We start from the raw sequence: 24386 nt of genomic DNA, 5'->3' as shown, positions 1-24386 counted from the left end.
GGGGAGGGGCAGGAGGGCAAAGGAAATGACTATTAATGACTAGGATGTTTCTTTTGGGGATGACAGAAATGCTCTAAAATTAGATCATGGTGATGGGTCATACAATTCTGTAAATATCCTAAAACCCACTGGGTTGTACTCTTAAAATGCACAAATTTTATGATATTTAAAATATTTCTCAATAAGGCTATTTTTAAAAAGTTCAAATAGGATGGTAAAACATTATGTGCAAAATAATTAATATTTATGTATTATTTATTATACCAAAGAGCTTCCTGAAAGAAAAAAAATCCATCCAAAAGTGTTTTCACTAGGAATAAATATGAAACTTGGTCAAATAAATTTTAGGAAGAACATTAATGCTAAAGTGATTTTTCTGAACTGTGTCTTCCAATATTTGTGACTGCTGACAAAAAGTAAAGGACACTCTTTTCTATCAGGTGGAAGGAAAATCATTTAAGTAGACAGGTTTGTAGGTCACAATGACCTCTACGAGAAGTACTATCAATTGAGATAAATTATACATTTTGGAAGTTATATTAGTGTGAGCTAAACATAAAATTACAAAAGTTATGTAAATAAATCTTTAAAAGGGAACCAAGAATTTAGCCTCTAAAATTTCATTTTATAAGTTACTTTCCTATGAAAAAGATGAAAGTTTGGCATTAATAGTTAGGCTGCTAATTAGTGTCTATGATATACTCTTAAACCACTATTAAATATATGGACTAGACTTATCATATTACTTAAGTTTTCAAGCATCTATGTCTCAAAAGACAAAAGGGAAATGTGGGCAAAATGAAGTTAAAATTTTTATGTAGAAAAGTAACGATCATAAAGACTATATTCCTGAATAAAAGTTGAAATTGTTCAGCGGTGATTTAAAAGAAAAAAGTATCAATGTAGAAATACAAATATTTATGTAATATTGGAAACAAGCAAAAGGCATCAGAGTTAGGATAAGAATTACAGCCTATGAGAGCCCGGAAGGGCCTCCGAGGTCTTAGTCGAACCCATTAGTTACTTAGATGTGGACACATACTCATCAGGGCTAAATGTCATGTCAGAGCCACCTGGCTAATATATAGAGGGTTATCATCTTCTGATTCTTGGCCTAGCATGATTTCAATTAAGACCACATTGGTGGGGAACGTGGGTGAGGGGTAGAGGCTGGAAGACACAACAGACAGTTTAAAATGGAGAAAGATAAATTTATTCTAAAAGTAGGAGGTATGGGATTATGAAATATTAGAACTTTAAATTTTATTTATAAGTAAACACAATAATGACATAGTATTCAGCACAGGTTTAAAAATTCAGAACATATGGGGGCTTCCCTGGTGGCGCAGTGGTTGAGAGTCTGCCTGCTGATGCAGGGGACACGGGTTCGCGCCCTGGTCCAGGAGGATCCCACATGCTGCGGAGCGGCTGGGCCTGTGAGCCATCGCCGCTGAGCCTGCGTGTCCGGAGCCTGTGCTCCGCAACAGGAGAGGCCTGCGTACCGCAAAACAAACAAACAAACAAAAATTCAGAACGTAAAAATATGTTTCATGTTAGTTAAAAGTATGACATGTTAACTCATTTATTAAGAGAACCTAAGAGAGAATAAGTAACAACTAACAGCATAAATAATAACAGGCCACAGTACAGAAGTTCAAGTGAGATGAATTAAGAGGTTGCAAGGTACAGGGGAAATAGATAGTAAATCGTTTGAATACTCTGAAAGAAAAAACAGGGGACAGAAGGTGGGACAGAAAATTAGCCTAGGAAAACAGAAGGGGAGCTATTCAACTAGGACTAGAAAAGAAGCCTTATTGTGATGCTTATCACTTAAAGCTGGTTCTGCAACTGTGGAGAAGCCAGTAACATGACTTGTAAGAAAGAATATAAAGAATGCAAATGCTAGAATTGGACTTAAGATTATTAATTATAAAAGCCATTTACAAAGCTCATATTGAAAAGTCAATTTAAATACTTTCTATTGTATGCTTTGAACAAATAATTATGTTTCTTCAAACAAGACACAGGGAGAGTCAAGAGATGAGTAGTTTATCAGTCTGCCCTTATTTTCATTTGCCAAAAGAAAATCTAAAATGCTATGCCCATTATGTTAACCCAGTGATTTATCTGGGGAGAAGATATTCACTGTGATGCATGGTTTTTCCTCTTCTCAAATAATGGACATGATTTTGAAAAGATATTAATAAGCTGGAAAAGCTATCGATGATAATTATTGAGATAACAGAAAATCTTAAGCACATTAATTGGCTAGTAATAGAAAAATTAGGCAGGCATTTAAAAGAAAGCCGACTAAAGCAAGATTGTTGAAGTTCATGAAAATTATAAAAGTAAATGTCATAACATGGTAGAGAAAGTAAAAGTAAAGTAATTTGAATGGCAACAAAATTTGAGCTAGAGAAATTTATAGCAGATTCTTAATATAGAGGGCAAAAAAAAAAAAAAAAAAGGTTGTTAAGAATGGCTAAAATTAAGAGTGTTGGCACATATAACCAGTATGGAGCCAGGAGGTCAGACATCCAATGAAGACCTGTGAACAGTCGGAGAGCACCTGCACACCAGAAGTCAAAGTGAAATCGAGGCCAGCTGGCTGGCATGTGGTTAACGCTGAATAAATATTTGCTGAAAAATGAAGTTATTCTCAGGATATGGTCAGCCCAGCACCAACATATGGGAACAGATGAGTTGTGGTAAGAGGCTGGTTCAATGGATAGTGGGCAGAGATAAAGGCAGATTATAACAAATAGAAAATAGGTACTGAGAGGAGGGGAGCAGAGGGGCTGGCCTGGACCACTGGAGGTGGGAACACCTGTGAAAGTCCCCAATAGACCCTAGAGGGGAGAAGAAAGTGTACCAAGTATGGGAATACAACACTGCCAAGACCTGAGATGGAAACTTTGCTGTCTTTCCTGCACTTGTAGTTCTATAGCTTTCCTAAACCACTGTAACCACTTTTGTAAAATGAATTGGAGAGAAACAATACATTGGTGCAATCAGTTTGCCAGAAGGTACTTGTAGATAAAGTAAGAGGCATATTAATAAACATTTTTCTAAATGGTCTGACATTTCTACTGAGAACTTAACATGGGAATTAGATTCTTGTGGGGTAAAACAACAAAAACAACAACAACAAAACCTGGTGCCCTGCATGGATAGGTTCATAGGAAGTGGTACTTGTCATCTTGAATTAAGAGAAACTTTAATGATCCTGTCCACTCTGACATACCAGTTTTCAATGGTTTCAACCAAGAGAGAGGTGACAGATAGCCTTTTAAGATAGTTTCTTTCTCTGTTAACACAGTTTGGATATTGTTACCCATGGAGTGAATCTATTCTACACCAGCAGCAGAAACCCTAATTTAGTTTTGAAATTATGTGCCATTTTGCTCTGCAATTACACTGTCCTTTAGATGAATCTGTATTACATCTATAACTACCCAATCTCTACATGTAGAACTGAATAGATCAGCTGCACTTTATGCAACTGATCTATTTATAACACCCATTTATGATAAAAACTCTCCAGAAAGTGGGCATAGAGGGAACCCATTTCAACATAATAAAAGCCATATATGACAAAACCACAGCAAACATCATTCTCGATAGTGAAAAACTGAAAGCATTTCCTCTGCGATCAGAACAAGACAAGGATGTGCACTTTTGCCACTATTATTCAACACAGGTTTGGAAGTCTTAGCCGTGGCAATCAGAGAAGAAAAAGAAATAAAAGGAATCCAAATTGGAAAGGAAGAAGTAAAATTATCACTGTCTGCAGATGACATGATACTATACATAGAAAACCCTAAAGATGCTACCAGAAAATGACTAGAGTTCATCAATGAATTTGCTAAAGTTGCAGGATATAAAATTAATACACAGAAATCTCTTGCACTCCTATACACTAACAATGAAAGATCAGAAAGAGAAATCAAGGAAACAATCTCATTTACCATCTCATCAAAAAAATAAATAAAATACTGGGGAATAAAACTACCTATGGAGGCAAAAGACCTACACTCAGAAAACTATAAGATACTGACAAAAGAAATAAAAGATGACACAAACAGATGTAGAGATATACCATGTTCTTGGATTGGAAGAATCAACATTGTGAAAATGACTATACTACTCAAAGCAATCTACAGATTCAATGCAATCTCTATCAAATTACCAATGGCATTTTTCACAGAGTTAAAGAGCAAAGAATTTTACAATTTGTATGGAAACACAAAAGACCCCGCATAGCCAAAGCAATCTTAAGAAAGAAAAATGGAGCTGGAGGAATCAGGCTCCCTGACTTCAGACTATACTACAAAGCTACAGTAATCAAGATAGTATAGTACTGGCACAAAAACAGAAATATAGATCAATGGAACAGGATAGAAAACTCAGAGATAAACCCAGGCACCTATGGACACCTAATCTATGACAAAAGAGGCAAGAATATACAATGGAGAAAAACAGTCTCTTCAATAAGTGGTTCTGGGAAAACTGAACAGCTACATGTAAAAGAATGAAATTAGAACACACCCTAGGATTTAGGATTAAAGACCTAAATGTAAGGCTGGATACTATAAAACTCTTAGAGGAAAACATAGACAGAAGACTCTCTGACATAATTTGCAGCAAGATCTTTTTCAACCTACCTCCTAGAGTAATGAAAATAAAAACAAAAATAAACAAATGGGAGTTAATTAAACTTAAAAGCTTTTGCACAGCAACGGAAATCATAAACAAGACAAAAAGACAACCCTCAGAATGGGAGAAAATATTTGCAGGTGAAACAACAAAGGATTAATCTTCAAAATATACAAACAGCTCATGGTGCTCAATATCAAAAAAACAAACAATCCAGTTAAAAAATGGCCAGAAGACCTAAATAGACATTTCACCAAGGAAGACATACAGATGGCAAAGAGGCACATGAAAAGATGCTCAACATCACTAATTATTAGAGAAATGAAAATCAAAACTACAATGAGGTATCAACTCACGCCAGTCATAATGGCCATCATCAAAAAATCTACAAACAATAAATACTAGAGAGGGTGTGGAGAAAAGGGAACCCTCCTACGCTGTTGGTGGGAATGTAAACTGGTACAGCCACTATGGAGAATGCTATGGAGGTTCCTTAAAAAACTAAAAATAGAGCTACCATATGATCCAGCAATCCCACTACTGGGCATATACCCAGAGAAGAACATAATTCAAAAAGACACATGCACCCCAATGTTCATTGTAGCACTATTTACAATAGCCAGGTCATGGAAGCAACCTAAGTGTCCATCGACAGAGGAATGGATAAAGAAGATGTGGTACATATATATAACGGAATATTACTCAGGCATAAAAAAGAACAAAATAATGCCATTTGCAGCAACATGGATGGACCTAGAGACTGTCATACTAAGTGAAGTAAGTCAGACTCAGAAAGACAAATATCATATCACTTATATGTGGAATCTAAAAAAAGGGTACAAATAAACTTATTTACAAAACAGAAATAGAGTTACAGATGTAGAAAACAAACTTATGGTTACTGGTGGGTAAGGAGGAGGAGGGATAAATTGGAAGATTGGGATTGACACATACACACTACTGTATATAAAATAGATAACTAATAAGGACCTAATGTATAGCACAGGGAACTCTACTCACTGATCTTTAATGGCCTATATGTGAAAAGAATCTAAAAAGAGGGGATATATGTGTATGTATAACAGATTCACTTTGCTGTACACCTGAAATTAATACAACATTGTAAATCAACTATCCCCCAAAAATATTTTTTAAAAACTCTAAATAATGTTCCAAGTGATGGTATATGATAATTTATTACCCATTTCATTAGAGTTGGGAATAAATTACTCCTAATCACTCACTATTAAAAATATGATCTTTGCACATAAATAACGTTCTTCTGCAGTTTTCTAAACATAAATTCACAAAGAGATTACTTGATCACAAATATTTTTATGGGTTAGAGAAATATAATAACAATTTTTTATCACCAAAGGAAGGGAAGCTTTATCACTAAAGTCTTTGTACTAATTTAAAATGAGGTAAATGTTTTATTTTTGTTTAGTTATTGGTAATTCAATGTTTCTTGCTTGTTTACCAAATTTCCTGTGTTCATTATCTGTTTCTGTTTTTCAACCATTTGCCTGCTTGGGGTCTTGGAGTTTTCTCACACAGTTGAATAAATTCTTTATATGGTATGGATAGTAACACTTTGCATACCATATATGATACAAATATTTTTTTGTCCATCTTCTATTTTTAGGTTTGGCAGTTTTTGAATTCAGAGATTATATTTTTTTATAGGCAAAATCTGTTAATATTACTCTTTGCAATTTCCGAAGTGCTGCTTTATCCCTCTGCGATTAGGGTAAGTTCTGTATCTTTTTTTGGTGCTAGTTTTTCCTGTTATTTTTTTTTCTATTTAATTCGAGGTTTATTTGGGTGTATTTTGGGTTATTTTGTTTTAGTTACCCCTACACCACTTATTACATAATTTTGCTTTTCCCATTTGTTAATGATCCTTATATTAAAATAGATTCTACTTCTGTATTTGCTATTCTGTTCTAAAAATAACATTGCCATTTTTACAGCTTCTACACACTCCTATAATAACATATTCAAAATATGCTAGAGCTAGGCAGCCAAACGTGGTTCTTATTTCCAGACTATTTAAAAAATATGTTTTTTCCAAGATCTGACATGACAGTAATTGACACCAAGCAGCAGAAGCAGTAGAGAATTCATTCCAAGATCAATCTGTGTTCAAGACCATAGGAGTAAGTAGGGGATCGTGCAGGGTGTCCAGTGCTTTAAGGACACAGCAGCTGTACCCTTCCAGATGGTTCTTGTGGCATGATTTTGGCTGTGTTTCTGGCAGTTCTAGCTTCACGGTTTTCTAACCATCTTCTGGGCCTGATTCTTCCACCTTCTCAGAGATTCTGAATATATAAATAGTATCCCTTCAGTAAATTTCTTTGATGATTAGAGTTAGTTTCTGGTACTTGCAACTAAAAAACCTCACTAATGCTTAATCTATTCTATTCTATTCTATTCTATTCTATCTATTATATATATTTTTTACAAAGAGATGTTTTATTTGCATTGTTACAGCAACGCGTCCCAGGAGCGGACGGATCCTCAGCACACAGCTCACTGAGCTGCAAGCAATGAGTCAGAGGGAAACAATTATTGTACACAGTGCAGACAAAGGATCATCCCAAGCCTCAAAGAGAAGATGTAAAATCACTTTACAAAAAAGTAAATAAAAATAACACCCATTTTTCTATTTTAAAAAGTGCCATCTCTCGAGTGGCAGAGGATGGAAAGCCCCAGGACCCGGCGACCCAGTAGCCCTGATGCTCGAGGGGCCGGGCCTGCTCTGTTTTCTAAAGCTTAATATAAGCGTCCCAGATCTTCATCTTTCATACTCCTTCTCTACAATTTTCGTTCCTACTAATTTCTTCAGTGCGTCAGCCTCACAGCTACCAGCCTTCATCAAAACGTTAAGACCAGAGACTCCCTTTGTAAGGCTTAAATCTGTAAAGAGTAAAGAGACAAAACACCGAATCTTAAAAAGTCAAAGGATAGTGGAGCCAGTGCCAATGCACTTCTTTTAAATTAAGGCATTTCTTTCTTTCTTTTTTTTTTTTTTACTGTGCTACAATGTGAACATGCTTTTTCCTATTTTCCTTATTCTTATTGTTAAGCTTGTACCAAATTTTCCTCATCATAGGAACCACCTCGAGCACTTATTAAAAGTAGAGAGTCTTAGAATCTTGGAGATACTCAGTATGTTCCGACTGATATGCAAGAATGTTCATTTTCAATACGTTCCTTTACTATCCCCACACATGCATTTCCACAGTCCCAGATGTTCTTGTGGTCAGGCAATTTTGGAAAACACTGTCCTAGCTTTAATTCCTAGAAGACTTGCTAGGCCAATGGTCCATTTTTGTGAAAAGGGTAAAATCCACCACCTCTTTTTTTTTTTTTTTAAAGGAAAAGGAGTTCAGTGTTTTCATATGCCTTTTTGGAATTGACAGAAATGATTAATGAGCTAACAGGCTTTGTCCCAACAGACACCTGGGTTTGAATCTCAGCAGTGTGACCATGGCCTACGTCTCTATGTCTGATAGGAAGAATAAAAGCTTTCACATTAGAATACTGTGAGGATTAGATAAGGGAAAATTAGTCAAATGCTTAGTGCTAGTCAAATGACTGACACAGAGAGAGTTCCTAGTTAGTGAAAATGTTTTCCCTTTCTTCTCTTGTCTTTATTCCCATAAATCACTTTTTTTTTCAAACATAGAAAGGTAGTTACTTGACTTAACCCTTAACTACCTGTTACATGCAATATAAGATATGCTCCCTAATGTCTCACTGTTCTTTTAAGAAACTAAAACATTCAAGGAAATGGCTTATCTTAGAAACCACATTAAAATGATGAAATAAAAGAGAAATAAGGATAATAATCTTTGGGGTGAATTTCATTTTTGGGAAAGTTATGTATAACTGTGAAATGGATATTTTAGCAAATCTGTCCTAAATTTGTTCTTCTCTCTGAAGTCTAAAATAATAGCATGGCATGGTTTTTACTTATAACTTCATTAATTTTTTAAATGAGTAATACATTCAAGTGGTTCAAAATATTTTTTAAAGTATCAAATATACAGCTGAAATTGTTACATTGATATTCATAATATAAATAGGACTATAATATTCTTTTCTTTTAATATCTTTGTCTTGATTTTGGTAACAGGGTTACCCTCGCCTTGTAGGGTGAGGTGGGAAATATTTCCAATTTTTGGTTGTTTAGAAAATATTGTGTAAAATTAGGATCCTCTGTTTCTTGAAAGTTGGTAGAACTTGCTTGTTAAATAATCTAGCCCTTTTCTGGTGAGAAGATATTGCTGCAATTTCTTGAACAGTTATAGGAACATTTAATTTTTCTGAGTAAGTCTTGGTAAGATATATTTTTCTAATAATATGTCCATTTCATCTAAGATTTCAAAGTTGTTGGCAGTATTCACTTTTCTTTTTACTTTTTATCTGTAGTCACTGTTTCTGTTTCATGCCTTATATTTTTCATTTGTATCTTCTCTATTCCTATGATCAAACTTGCTAGAGGTTTGTCTATTTTATTTTATTTTTTATCAATGTTTTGTTTTATTGATCTTCTTTATCATATTTTTGTTTTCTATTTCACTGACAGCTGCTTTTATTTTTATTGTATTTTTTCTTCTATGTTCTTTGAGTTTATTCCCTCCTTCTGATGTAAGTATTTAAAGCTATAGATCTCCCTCAAAGCACCACTTTGGCTACATCCCACAAGTTTTTGATGCATAGTGTTTTTTAATACCATTCAATTCCAGATATTTTATATTCATTATAATTTCTGCTTAAACCCCAAAGTTATTTAGCAGTGTGTTTTTGTAAAATTGTGAATGGTACAAGGATGCCCACTATCCCTATTCTAGTCAAAACTGTATATGAAGTCCTAGCCAGTATACATGTCATGAACAAAATGAGTGATCCAACTGAATAATCCTGAGGTCCAATGGAAAAAAAAAAAAGATAGGGAAATCTAACAAGCTTCCAGGTAAATGGATGAGTTATCTTTAAAGGAAAAAGAATAAGAGCTGTAGGTAGACTTCTCATTTGCAACACTGAAAGCTAGAAGTCAAAGCATTAGCATAAACAGTCTACTGAGAGAAAAGAACTCAAGTATTCTACACCTAGCTAAGTTAGCATTACATCCACCAAGTTGAGAATTATATTTTATTTTGAATTTCTAAGGAACATTTACAAAACCTGATCATGTACTCAACATAAAGAAAAGCTTAACAAATTCACAGAGGTATTATGTCACATTATTTAATCAGAATATCCCTAAGTTAAATAAATAATAAAAAAGTAACTCCCCTGCAAAACAAATTAGAAACTAAGAAATATATTCCTAAATAACCTTTAATCTAAGAAAAAATAAGAAATACAGAGTATTTAGATAGCATAAAAAATAATAATATTAAAAGCTATGAGATACAAAGTTTACTCAAACAAAAATTTATACTTTGAAATGCCTCTATTATTAAACAAAAAAGATGAGAAATAAAAGAACTTAGTAGTCCTTTCAGAAGTCTAAAAAATGAAAACAAAAAACAAAAAGAAACCAGGAAGAAAAAATTAATAAACATAGAAGTCAAAAGTAATGTCATGGAAAATAAAAGCAGTAGAAAGCATTAAAAACAAAAAACCCAAAAGCTAGTTCTTTGAAAGCCTGATAAATAATAAGAAATAAATAAAAGTAGATACCATTAAAAATCAGAAATCAGGTATCACCACAGATAGAGGAGATATTTTAAAAATAAGAGTATTACATGCCATATTATGGATACAAATCTGAAATCTTAGAGAAAAATGAATGATTTCCTGTCAAAATATAAACAATAAAAACAGCTCAGAAGAACTGAAGATTTAAATAGTCAAATTACTACAGAAAACTCTGGAAACATTAAATAATTACCATTTAAAGAGGCACCAGAATCAGATGAGTTCATAATTGAATTTTACTTAATGATACTGGGTTCACATTCAAGTTTTATCTAACCTTTAAAAAACAGACAATCAAACGTTATTAAACCTATTTACTAACATCACTTAATTTTAACACAAAACTCTAATTAGTGCCCCTTAATAAAGAAAAATTATAGACCAATCTCATTTATAAATGTAGGTACTGAACTTATAAATAAAATATAACCATGTAGAAAATGATATGTAAAAAAGTAGTATCAGGAAATTTAGTAATACGAATCCATTTTACCAGCTGGTTAAAGGAGAAAAAACATGCTTAATATCAATAGATGCTGAAAAGGCATATAACAAAATCCAAAAGCATTCTAATAAAACATTTAAGTAAAGTTGGAATAGAAGGAAAATATTTGATTAAAAATAAACAATATTTACCAAAAACCAAACATCAAATATAATTCCAAGTGGAAAAACACCGAATGATTTCAATTAAAATCAGGAAGTAGACAAGGATGATCACTGTCACCATTATTATTTAACACAGTTTCAGAGGTTCAAATAGATTTAATAAGATATGAACAAGACAAGAAATAAGATAAAATATATAAACATTGGAAAAGAATAGATGAACTCTTTTTGGGGTGCATTGGGGCTGGTCATATAAATGCACAGGTAGAAAATCCAAGAGACACTAAATAAAAACTACTAGAAGTAATATGAGAATTTTGTAAATTTAATGGATATGAGACAAATATGTAAAAATCAATAGCCTTTTTTCATCTATCAATATCAGGACATTGAGATAGAGCAAATAGTTCATTCACAGTAGATGCAAATATCATAGTCATAAGTTTTAAAAGAATGGCAAAGAAACATTCAAATAAAACTATAAAATTATATTAAAGAACATAAAACAACATAAGGACATACCATATCTTGAATGAATAAACTTTTATAATATTAAAAAGACTTAGTATCACTAAAAATGTCAATTCTCTAAAAATTAGTATAAATATAATGTAATCCCAACTATAATTCCTGTTAATATCAGAATTTAATGATATTATCTTAAAGTTTATGTGGAAGAATACCTGCTGTGAATATGTAATAAAAGTATACAGACTGGAAGAGAAAAACTTTACTAGATATCTATCAGAGTCTTTGGATTAGAGGTAAATAAATGATCTTAAAATTCAAATCAAAGAATAACTGCCTTCAAATATATATTTAAAAAGTAAGAACAAAGGAGAGAGAATAAACTTTACCAGCTATGAGAATATACTATTAAGTCAAATGAATATGATATTAATGGTACATCTAATAAATTAGTGGAACAGAAAAGAGAATACAATAATAGATACTAGCATTTGTGAAATTTTGACATATGACAGGTAGTAGGTTTATTTAGTGGGAGAAGGATGGATTATTTAATACATAATACTGATACAACTGGCTATGTATTTGGAAAGAATAAAACTGGAGCCCCAAATCTCACATCATATAAAAAATAAATTCCATATGTGTTACTGACTTAAATGAAAGAAAACCCAAGAGACCATATGCATAATCTAGGAATGGAATGGACTGTTTTAACCAAGACTAACCAGAAACAATAAAAGACATTAATTTGATGATACCCAAAAGAAAAACTTTGATATGGTGCAATTTACTGTGAAAAGTCAATAGACAAATTATACATTAGAAAAAAATTGAATATAGAAGATAATTACTTTACTATATAAACTCCTCTTAAAAATTGTTAAGGAAAATTCTAGTAATACAATAGAACATTGGCAAAATCTATGAATAGGTAATTCACAAGAGAAAGATTAAAATATCTGATTTTAAAGTTTGTATCTAGTTCCATATTGCTTCCAAGTTCATGTGACAACTTCTCTTCTCTTTCAGAATCAGTTCCTCTCCAGATTTCTCTAGTCTGTGGTGTGCTCCCATCACTAAAGACTTCCAAGCAAAGAAGTTCAGAGCCTTCTGTGACTTCTTTCTCGCCCTTGTCTACTCAGCCAGGTGTTTACCTCTCTATTCCTGGGTAGTCCTCTCAACCCTGATTCTATTTAAGCCTTCCCAGTGTGGCCATGGAGGGGGCCAAGGAGACATAGTGGGACGAGCATGAGTCTTGAAGTCCAACTAGGTTTGCTTTCGCTCCCTGCCATTTACCAGCTATGTGGGAACAAGTATGTTACCTCTCTGGACCTTCATTCTCTCCTCTGTAAGATGGGATAATTATACCTGCTATTCATGATAATTGTGAGAAGTGACAGAAGTAATTTATGTACAGTGCTAACATGGTTTCTAGCACACATTAGGACCTAAAAAATGTTAGTTCTCTACCCTACTTCAGTTTCTTATGGTTAGTCTAGGGACCGGGTTACCAGCAATGATATTTTCTAAATGGCTACCTGACTCCAATTTCTTGATATTTGGAACACCTCCATATGTTGATAGTAGCTTAATTTTGCTAAAACACTGCTTGTGTTATATCATTCTCCTGATTACCAATTTTCAAAGATTCCTTACTGCCTTCAGGAAAAAGTACAAACCCCATAGCCTTACTGCTAACATACTCATTGTTCTAAGGTAAAAATTTTAAAACCTTGCCCAAGGTTCCCAAAACATAATTTTTAACCTTTTCATTTGGGAAAATGCCTAAAAATTTGGAATCACCTTATATAACAGCATATGCTATATTTTCCTTCAGTACTCTAAACCACCATCCACTGGGAATAATGATATACAAAAGAAAATTCTACTTTGTTTTCCTGAAATCTCACTTTGTACTTGAAATGTCTTTAATATATTCACTTAATACTTGCCAATCTAAATGGCAGAATAGGAATGGATGATAGCAAACATTTATCACAGAAACAGTTATTGGCATTGTTATTAATAATTAGGCATATTTACAACACAAACTAGTTAAAACAAGATTTTGTTGTGATCATGAGAGAAATAAAAATTTAGACATTACTTTATTATGTCTAGTTGCTAACAGCCGCAAAAAATAATTCTTTTACCTAGTACTTCCTTTTGCAAGTCATGGCATCTGGTTTGCAAGTTTACTTCCTGTTGTTTGGATGTCTCAATTTGCTGAGATCTCAATATGGCTGCATCTGACAACAATTTCAGATTTTTCATTTCCTCTTCAAGGCATACATTATTTCTCTGGGACACTGTCAAACTTTTATTTAGCATCTTTATTTCTGTAAAGAAAATTCAAAGTTTACAAATAGATAACACTGGATCATAAAACATTTCTTAAAAAATGATTATTTTCTTTTAGAAAATGAATAGTTGAAAGCCAACATGACTTCTCTGAGAGTATAGTGACACCTAACCAAAAAGTTAAATGTTAATTTAGTAGTTATTCTGAAAAATAAGTGAAAAAAGGATTGTATTGCTAAATGATGCATGAAACCTTTTAGTAGTTTTTTTAAGCCTTTAAATTGTATTAAATGGCAATCCTGCCTGCTTTTTAAATACATGAATGAATAAAATAATATCCATGTAATGTTCTGGGTTTTATTGAAATTAAATTGTTTTCTTGGCAACATGGTTCAGAAAAGTAAATTTAAATGTGTTAGCATGAGCTGGTTGGGAAGTATTTCTAGGAGATAACTAGGACATATTCTATACTAATTATGAAGAAAGGTGGTAGGGGTGGAGAGAAATAAAAGGATATAGTGTCTAAAACTAATAAATTTATGGGCAGAAAGTATTAGCTAATATATCTTAATGGTTCTAATAACACTCTGTCCCCTCAAAATAAGGGCAGAATTTCATCATAGCAATCAATTCTCATTATTCTATCTACTTAGATTAAGTTTAATAACAATATGCCTTCACAGCATTATGTAGATTTAAATGTGCTAATTTTATATAATTTTGTGAGAAATTCATGGAACATTTTATCCTTCAGAATGCTAATTATCAAGGTCTCCTTTGCTTAGTGTTTTCAGCACTGCTGCCTTAAGCCACCATTAAAATATACAAACACACATGCAATAATAATAAAAATACTATAAAATTTGTACAACAACAATTAACTGAACTGATGAGGATGTGATCTACATGAAAATCTGGACAGTCTGCTTTTTCAGAGAGCTCACTTGGCATTTCTTCCTTGCTTAGCTCATCCTGGACTATGTGATGGGTTTAGTGTGTTATTGGGTGTCAAAGGAGGTTGGCTTGGTTTACTGGTCTCGGAGCCATCACAGCAGAAATAGTAGCCACATGGGCCAGCGAAGACCAGAAGTAGACATCCATGGGACAGACATGGCTGCAGAGGCAATATGGTCAGTAAATGGTTACAGGAGAAGTAAAGCAGTACACTGAACAGAGCACAGAGAAGAGAGCATGCCCCAAGGGATGGTGATGAGTAGGATCAGGAATGTGGTCTAAGGAGAGAAAAGCAAAATGCCTTTCTGTGGGAAGAAAGTACATCTGGAAGAAAAAGTGGCATTTAAGGTAGACCTAGGGCATGAACACAGGGGTCTTGGCACCATCTTCACCTTTAATTCCTACTCAAAATGGAAAACCTAGAGAAATAAATTGGCAGGGATCAAATAAGTGGGGGTCTACTATATTCCAATGGTTCCTTTATATGGGAATATTTTCCCCTAGGAATAGCTATATGCTTCTAAAAATTTATGGATATGTTCCCATTTGTGTGAGGAAAGCTACTAACACAGTAGTACATAGAAGTTTTTTTTTTTATGTAGTTAAAGAAAATAAGGAGGTTGCAATTTTTCTTCAGGCCCAAGAAGTCTTCCTGGGTAATTTTTCTAGCCAAAATGGTAGCTTCTTATGGCTGAATAAACTGTACCATACCGTAACCATATCTGTCTATGATTAAGTCCGAATGACACTGCAGAGGAGTGCACACATGCTGTGACCTATTTATCATTTGCCAGAATGGTACTGCTTAGGTTCACAGGCTGACTCTCTTAGTGTACACTACTATCTGTCTCTAAAATAACTCCTTGTGTCAATGTCACTTTCTATCTGACATTAAAAGCATAAGAATTTGTAATACAAATTCATTTGTGAAATATATTCTAACACATGGAAAAGTACAGTAAGATTTTTAACAGGAGGTTTCTAACATGGAAATAGGAGAGTAAACTCAATGGGGGTCAATTAACTCACCCTTGGCAAATTATATATCCCCTGTACCCATGGCAATCCTGGTGTCAAATGCTTAATCCTACTTTCATCATTAATACAACTTCATAATTGCCACTTATGTGTCCCAATTTGGGTTCATAAATTATGATCAACCTATTCTGGTCATTGTACCCACCATACACTTTCCCTGTCTTTGCACTGTCCCATGAAGAAGGTCCTCCTAGCCTCATACGTTGGACCTACTACAGCTCTTAGGCTATCTCTGCCTGGAAATCTTTTCTGACCAGATCTGTAACTTGCGCCAGTTACACTATTTCTATGGCACTGATCATATGCATACATGTGACCTACTATTTGACTGTAAGTTATTTTAGGCCAGAGGTAATATCCCATTCATTTTTTATTCCTCCCATAATTTCTGCCACAACATTCTAGAATTAACAGAAGCTCAATAAATAGCTACTAAATGAGTAAAGGCATTATTGCACAAAGCTTCTAATATACCACTAGTTGAAAAATCCTAAATATGTGTTTATCCTAACTCTCCCTTCACTTCAGAGGCAAGCATTTTGAGCTGCAAATTATTTAATGTAAGACTTGATAAGGCAGTAAACACACACATCTAAAAGAAGGAAACATTTTTAATAGGATAAGCAAATAGGCCTATTCTATCCCCAATTTCATCAATTTTATAAAAAAATGTGGACTACATTTCTAAGCCTAATTCAGAACTTGAATTTTAAAAGTTCAAGAGCTATTCGGTCAAGAGCTATTTTGAGAGTGGAAGCAAATTGATTCTATGCTTGCTAAAATATTCTGCCTTGGTAAAAATATTATTTTTTTCTGAAATTTCTTCTACTAAAATAGCTATGCTCTGATTTGAGAAAACCTAATCTATGAAAACTTAGACTTAAAAATATTGATTACATAAAGTGATAACCACTAATTAGAAGAATAGGAAATACCTCACTTGTATCTTCTACTTAATATTCAGCATACTTTGTCAGCAAGAAAATATTAAACAATGCATTTTTCTAGAAACTTCCTTCCTATTTTGGGCTTTGATTTTAAATGTAAATTAATTTTAATGTGAAAATCTTTTAAAGTATCTGAATAATGTGTGCAGTGTATACGGGGTTTACTACATTTATTAGTTTGCTAGGGCTGCCATAACAGAGTATCACAGACTGGGTGGCTTAATCAATAGAAATTCATTTCTCACAGTTCTGTTGGCTAGAAGTCTGAGATCAAGATGTCAGGGTTGGTTTCTTCTGAGAGTCATAAAGGACAGATCTGTTCCAGGCCTCTCTACTTGGCTTGTAGACGGCCACCTTCTCCCTGTGTCTTCACATTGTCTTCTCTGTGTGTGTGTCTGTTTCTAAATTTCCTCTTCTTGTAAGGATACCAGTCATTTTGGATTAGAGCCCACCCGTTTAAATTTAATTGTTTCTTTAAGAACCCTAACTCCAAATATAGTTATATTCCAAGGTACCAGGGAGTTAGGACTTCAACATATGAATTTGAGAGAGATACATTTCAGCCCATAATGCTATATTTTAGAATAATTATTGGCATTTATGTTGTGATTAAAAATATGCAAAAATAGGTGAGCATGTGGAGCATAGAAGATAAAATGGAAAACTGAAAACAACGGAGTTAGTATAGAGGAATTAGGAGTTTATTTTACTTCTTATAAAAATGTTTCAAGTTTTATTTTACATCAACTTTTCAAATGAAGAACTATGCCGTGCAGAATCAACTCACACCATAAGGATGTATCCATGTGATCACAAATAAAAGCTAGTATTGAAAAAAAGTATGTTATTTAAAATGTTTGTAATATTGTCAAAGTTTATAGCCAATAGATGTTTTTAGCTTTTAAAGTAAGTGTGACAGAATTTGCTAGCTGATGCAAGTATAATTATTAGCATTAATCTCATACAATCAATTTTTTTGCCTTGATAAAATTTTTCTGTTTTTCTTAGTCCTGTTAGCTTAGTCAATGAACTTAAAATTATGTTATATCATTAAGTTTTTAGGAAGCTTCTATAACCTTATTACCAAGGCAAGCTGATATAAAATAATATTTAAAAACTCTGAAACACTAGATTTATTATTTAATGAAGGAGTCATAAAACACTATATAGGTTACTTTTTAAAAAACTATTTTGAAATACTTAGAGATTTACAGGAAGTTGTAAAGAAAAGTATAGGAAGGTCCTGTGCTGCTTTTATTCCTCCTCTCCCCATGTTGACATTTTGTATAACTACAGTACTCTATCAAAATTAAGAAACTGCTCTTGGTATAATCCACAGAGCTAATTCAGATTTCACCAGTTATACACACCTTTCTGTGTGTGTGTGTGTGTGTGTGTGTGTGTGTGTGTGTGTGTGTGTGCATAGCTCTATGCAATTTTATCACATATGTAGCTTTGTATAACTACCAACACGACCAAAACATAGGATTATTCTATCACCACAAAGCTACCTCCTGCTACCCCTTTATAGCCACACCTACTCCTATCCCCACCACCATCCCTAATCCCTGGAAACAACTAATCTGTCCTCCTTCTCTATAATTTTGTTATTTCAAGAATGCTACATAGACTCATATAATATGTAACCTTTTTGAGGCTGGATTTTTTTCATGCAGCATAGTCCCTTGAGCATGTATTAATAATCTGTACCTTTTTTATTGCTGAGTAGTATCCCAGTTTGCTCTTCATTCACTGAAGGATATTTGGGTTGTTTCCAATTTTGGTTATTATGAATAAAGCTGCTATGAACGTGTATGTACAGGTATCTGCATGAACTTAGGTTTTCATTTCTTTGGGACAAATGCCTAAAAGTGCAACAGCTGGGTCATGTGATAAGTGTGTGCCTTTTTAGTTTTAGAGGAAATTGAAAAATTATTTTCTAGAATGGCTGTACCATGTTACATTCCCACCAGCAATATTGATTTGGTTTCTCTGATCCTTGCCAACACTTGCTTTGCTCAATTAAAATTTTAGACATTGTAGTAGATATGCAGTAGTATCTCATTACGGTTTTAATTTGCATTTTCCTAATGACTAATGATATTGAACATATTTTTCTTGTGCTTATTTGCCACCTGTATATCCTCTTTGATGAAATTTCTGCTCATTTATTTTGCCCATTTTCTAATTGCACTATTTTTTTGATGTAGAGCTTTGAGAGTTTACAAAAAATAGATTCTAGATACAAGCCATTTGTCAGATATGTGCTTTGCAAACATTTTCTCCCAGTCTGTAACTTGCCTTTCCATTCTTTTAACAGGGTCTTTCACAGAGGAAAAGTTTTTAATTTTGCTGTGGTCCAATTTACCAATTTTTCCTTTTATGTATCATGCTTTTAAGTTCAAGTCTAAGAATCCTAGGTTATACAGATTTTCTTTTTTTTCCTAAAAGTTTAATAATTTTGTATTTTACATTTAAGTCTATGATCCATTTTGAGTTAAATTTTTTATAAGGTGTGAGGTTTGGATCAAAGTTTTTGATATCCAGCACCACTTGTTGAAAGGCTAGGCTATCCTCTACTGAAGTGCTTGTGCACCCTTTTCAAAAACAAGTTGGGCTGTATAAAACATATAAGCTACAAGGATATGTTGTAAAATACAGGGAATATAGTGAACAATTTATAATAACTATAAATGGAATATAACCTTTAAATATTGTGAATCACTATGTTGTACACCTGAAACTTATAAAATATTGTACATCAACCATACCTCAATAAAAAAAAAACCTAGTTGGGCATATTCGTGTGGGTCTAAATAAATATATATACATATATATTTAATTTTAAAATTTCATTGTGAAATAATTGACATTCATCACTGTATAAGTTTAAGGTGTACACCATGATGGTCTAATTTACATAGAGTGTGAAATGATTACCACAATAGGTTTAGTAACACCCATAATTTCATATAGATACAATAAAAAGAAAAAAAATTCTCCTTGTGATGAGAACTCTCAGGATTTACTCTCTTAACAACTTTCCTATATATCATAGAGCAGTGTTAACTATAGTCATCATGTTGTATATTATGTCCCTAGTAATTATTTATCTTATAACTGCAAGTTTGTACATTTTGACAACCTTACTCCAACTCTCCCTCTCCCTCCCCACCTCCACCTCTCATAGCCACAAATCTGATCTCTTTTTCTATGAGTCTGGTGTATAGTTTTTCTTATTTGTTTATTTATTTATTTAGGTTCTACATATGAGGAGATCATACAGTATCTGTCTTTCTCTGACTTATCGGGTTGGCCAAAAAGTTCATTCGGGTTTTCCATAAGCTGTAACAGAAAAACCTGAATGAAATTTTTGGCCATCCCAATGTTTCACTTAGCATAACATCTTCAAGGTCAATTCATGTTGTCCCAAATGTCCCAATGTTGTCCCAAATGGTAGGATTTCCGTTTTTATGGCTGAATAATATTCCATTGTATATATGTATATATATATACACACACACACACACACACACACCCATTCACCCATTAATGGATACAGGTTGTTTCCATGTCTTGGCTATTGTAAATAATACCACTATGAACATAGGGGTACAGATATATTTTGGAGTTAGTGTTAATAAACTTAGGTAAAAGCTTAATTGAATAGGCAAGACAACAAACTAGAAATAAGAAACAGTAACAAAATAAAAGGGTGTCATTATAACTGACATTAAGCCCTTATAATTTTTGTAAATAGGAAATAAACCAAAATAAAATTATAACATTTTAACAGTTTTAAAGTATAAAAAGTTCATTTCACTATTTATACCAGCATTGTCCAACAGAAATACAATGCAAGCCACATATATACATTAAAATTTTCTAGTAGCCACATTAAAAATGTAAAAAGAAACATGTAAAATTAATTTTAACAGTGTACTTTAATTCCACATATCCAAAATACTACCATTTCAAAGAGAGGCTAGAGCCACATTCAAAGTGCTCAATAGCTCTGTGTGGCTGGTGGCTACAATATTGGACAATGTAGGTCTATATACTTCCTAGGCTTTTGGTCATCTTTTTGTGTAGGTGTGATAGTTACTCAAGCTTTATAAGAATTAACCTTCAAAAGCATTACACTCTATTTTCTCTGAACCTAAATTTAAGATAAAGATTATTTACTTAAAATTCTATATTGTGAAATTGGCATGTTTATATATTTTCTAGAACTGCTGCTAAATTTAAAGTGTGCTCAAATTGATCAGAGATTATAAAAAGGCAAGCATCAGCATATTTGTCGTTTTGCATATACTGGTACATGTTTGTATATCTGTGACCTGAGGCTTCAATTGTGCTGATAACATTGAGTAAGAAGAAATTTTTTTAAAAAGAGGGGGAAAAACCCTTACAATAATATAGCTTCACTTTCACACACCCCAACTGTTATGGTCACTAAGCTCTTGCTTGGAAATTAAATATACTGTCCTTGTGTATGTATTTCCATCTCTGAGCTTCTGCAATCACCACTGTGTAACTTCCAAACAAAGCCCTCACACTTCTGATATAAAAGCAATATGATTTATTATAATGGTAAATGTTAAAGTTAAGGGTTGAAAACTACCTCCTGTCTTCTCATGTTAGATAAAATGTAAAATGTAATACTACTTGATTCTTCAATACCACTTTTAGGAATTAACTATGTTAAATTAAAAAAATGGGACAAGATCATAGAGATTCATGAGTAAAGATGTTCACTGAAACCTTATTTATAAAAGCAAAAACTATGATCAACCTAAATGTCCACAAATAGAAAGCCAGTTAAATAGGTTAAGATACATTCCTACAATGAGATGCTATGTCAACATAGTTTACACAGTTAGTTGGCATGACTGTATATTTACATGATATATTATTAAGTATATATATCTATGTGGTGAAAATAAAGATTAGAAAGTTCTATATTAAAATGTTAACAGCAAATATCTTTGTGTAATGAGATTGTAGATGATGTTCACTTCCTTCCTTATTCTTTTTCTGTATTTTCTATGTTTTAACATTGAGGCTGTTTTATGTTTATAGTCAGAAAAATCCTTAAAGGCATTTGAATTTGAGGGAAAAAAAAGAATTATCAAGTTTTGCATTTCCCTCCTTAAAGTTCAAAAAATAAGTTTCAAACAAGCTTTAAAAATCAGATTGAGAATTTTACTACTGATAGTAACCCATGGCTGCAGGCAGACGCAACTCATAAACAAAGCCTCTCCTTTCTCCTTACTCTCTCTCCCTAGATATAGAAGTAATAAGTGAGCCTTATCAAAAACATTTAGAAAATACTCAGAGGTTTTAAAAGGAACATAAAAATTATCAGATTTAATCTGGGTTAAAATTTGGGTGTCCTTTATTTCCATTTAAATTCTACAATGTTCACTGAGCACCTACTCTGTGACAGGCAAAATTCTCTTAAAACACTAGGAAGACAGCATTCAGCAAAGCCATCAAAATTCCTGTCCTCCTGGAGATTATAGCCTAGTGTGAGGAGTCTGGCAGTAAACACATAAATCAGTAAATGGATAAGAATATTTCTGACAGTGGTAAATGTTATTAAAAATGAAACAGAAAAATAGGATAGAGAAGTGTAAGGGAAGACTACTTTAACTAGGATGGCCAGCAAAGATCTCTCTGAAGAGGTGACATCTGAACCAAGACGTAAGTCATAAGAAAGGGCAGCTACTTGTTCTGGGAGACCCTTAGCTAATCTCCCCTTCATGTACCTGCAGTACTTCCCTCTGTCCTTATATTATATGGGTCACATTCAGAGAGAATAAAGTGACTGAGCTTTTAAAGTGAGGAAGGAGTAATATTCCTCCATGCAGAGGGGTTGTCAGTACCTCCTCGCTTTTCTATCTCTTTCTGTGACTGTGACATATTTCAGTCTATGTGCTCCTCTGTGGTTTACCTAAACTAAGTCCTAAAGTTGACAATTAGCTTAAAAGATTCCCCCAAAGAAATCATGCATTAGGAAAGATACTGATAATGCAACAAAAATGAAAACAGAAACAGGTAGAGCTGATGCTTCTTCTATTCTGGTATGACTGAGTTCATCATTACTGACATCATGAGGTAAATATTCTATAATAAGATGTGACAAGACACTCAAAAATGAGAAAGTTATTGAGAAGTGATTTGAATGTGGATTAATATCCTCTATATGTGTCCCATTAAAATGGCTAAAATTTAAAAGATTGACAACACTAGGTGTTGACAAGGATATGGAGCAACTAGAACTCTCATACTTTGCTGGGAGGGATTTAAAAGGATCAACCACTTTGGAAAACTATTGGGTAGTTTCTTAAAAAGTTAAATATAACCTACCATAAGACCCAGCCATTCTACTCCTAGGTATTTACTGGAAAGAAACAAAGGCATATATTCATTAAAAGATATATGTGAATGTTCAAATAATGGAAATGATGCATAAAATAGAGTATATCTATATTATTAACTGTAGTGGACACTGTCAGTGCCCCGCCCATATCCCTTGAACCTTTCAGTGTTCTTCTACCGACTTCCAGTTCCCACTATTTGCATCTCTGTGCTGGAGGAATCTTTTCCCTGGAACTGCAGAAAATAGCACTTCCCACCAAATGGCAGACTACAGGTGCCAAGGAGTTTACACTGTCTGGGAGCAGCCCTTAACCAATGACTCTTGGGAGTTGATGTCCAGCTCCCTCACTCCTTGAGTGAGGAATTCTGAGGCATGTGTTTTAAACCATTTCTCAGTTTCTTCATGGGATTAAGCTCCAGTTGCCCACTGCAATAGTGCAACCTTTATTGGCCCCCTTTCTGTCCCTATACCTGCGTGACCTTCACTTCGCAAATAAACTACCTGCACTTATACCTTTGATTCAATGTCTGCTGAACTAAGACACTTTTTTAAAGGTAAAGTACTAAAAATTAACAATTTTTGCAGTTGAAAACATGGTTGTTATAATATTCATCTGTATTTGTCCAAATTTAATTCTCAAAATTAGTTAAAAATTTTAAGAGTATTATCATATACAACTCATTTCTAAAGGCACATATTATATAATAAAATTAGGAAACTGAAGTTATATGGTTAGAATGCTTTCTTTTTCTAACATTTAACTATAAAAAATATATAATATACAGAAAAGTTGGAAGAACTGTACTGTGAACTCAAATACACACACTACCTAGATTCTTCAATTAACATTTTACTCTATTTGCTTTATAACATAGTTATTCCTCTATCCATCTTACATATTTATGCATTTCAAGATAAGTCAATATATTTGACTCCCTAAATACTTCAGCATGCACACTGTTAATTAGCATTCAATATAGATTTCTAATTTTTGAGTGAAATTTACCCACAAAGAAATGCATAAATCTCAAATGTACCAACAGATGAGTTTTGAAAAATACATCCACTGTGTAACCCAAACCTCTATCAAAATAGAGAGCATTACTATCACCAAAGAAAGTGCCTTCATGCCCCCTTTCTAGTCAAGCCTCCCCTCTGAGGTAACTTCTGTTTTTTGTTTTTTTGGTTTTTTTCCCACTATAGATTAATTTTGCCTATTCTAGAACATCATATAAATGGAATCTTACAATGTGCATTATTTGTGTAAGGTTACTTTCAGGCAGCGTAATATTTTTGATGTTTATCCAAGTTAC

At 33.3% G+C, this 24386-nt stretch overlaps 1 protein-coding gene across 1 annotated transcript in view; it reads right to left on the bottom strand.

Annotated features, from left to right (window-relative positions):
• Positions 1 to 24386, bottom strand: part of LEKR1 (leucine, glutamate and lysine rich 1) — a 270909-nt gene that overhangs the window by 113597 nt on the left and 132926 nt on the right. Inside the window, exon 7 of the mRNA XM_032630652.1 lies at positions 13602 to 13787. Within this exon, the coding sequence (XP_032486543.1) occupies positions 13602 to 13787 (186 nt within the window). The remainder of the gene's footprint in view (positions 1 to 13601; positions 13788 to 24386) is intronic.

The sequence above is a fragment of the Phocoena sinus genome, chromosome 4 (assembly GCF_008692025.1).
Source record: "Phocoena sinus isolate mPhoSin1 chromosome 4, mPhoSin1.pri, whole genome shotgun sequence".
NCBI lineage: Eukaryota > Metazoa > Chordata > Mammalia > Artiodactyla > Phocoenidae > Phocoena > Phocoena sinus.
This window is presented reverse-complemented; position numbering and strand designations above follow the sequence as displayed.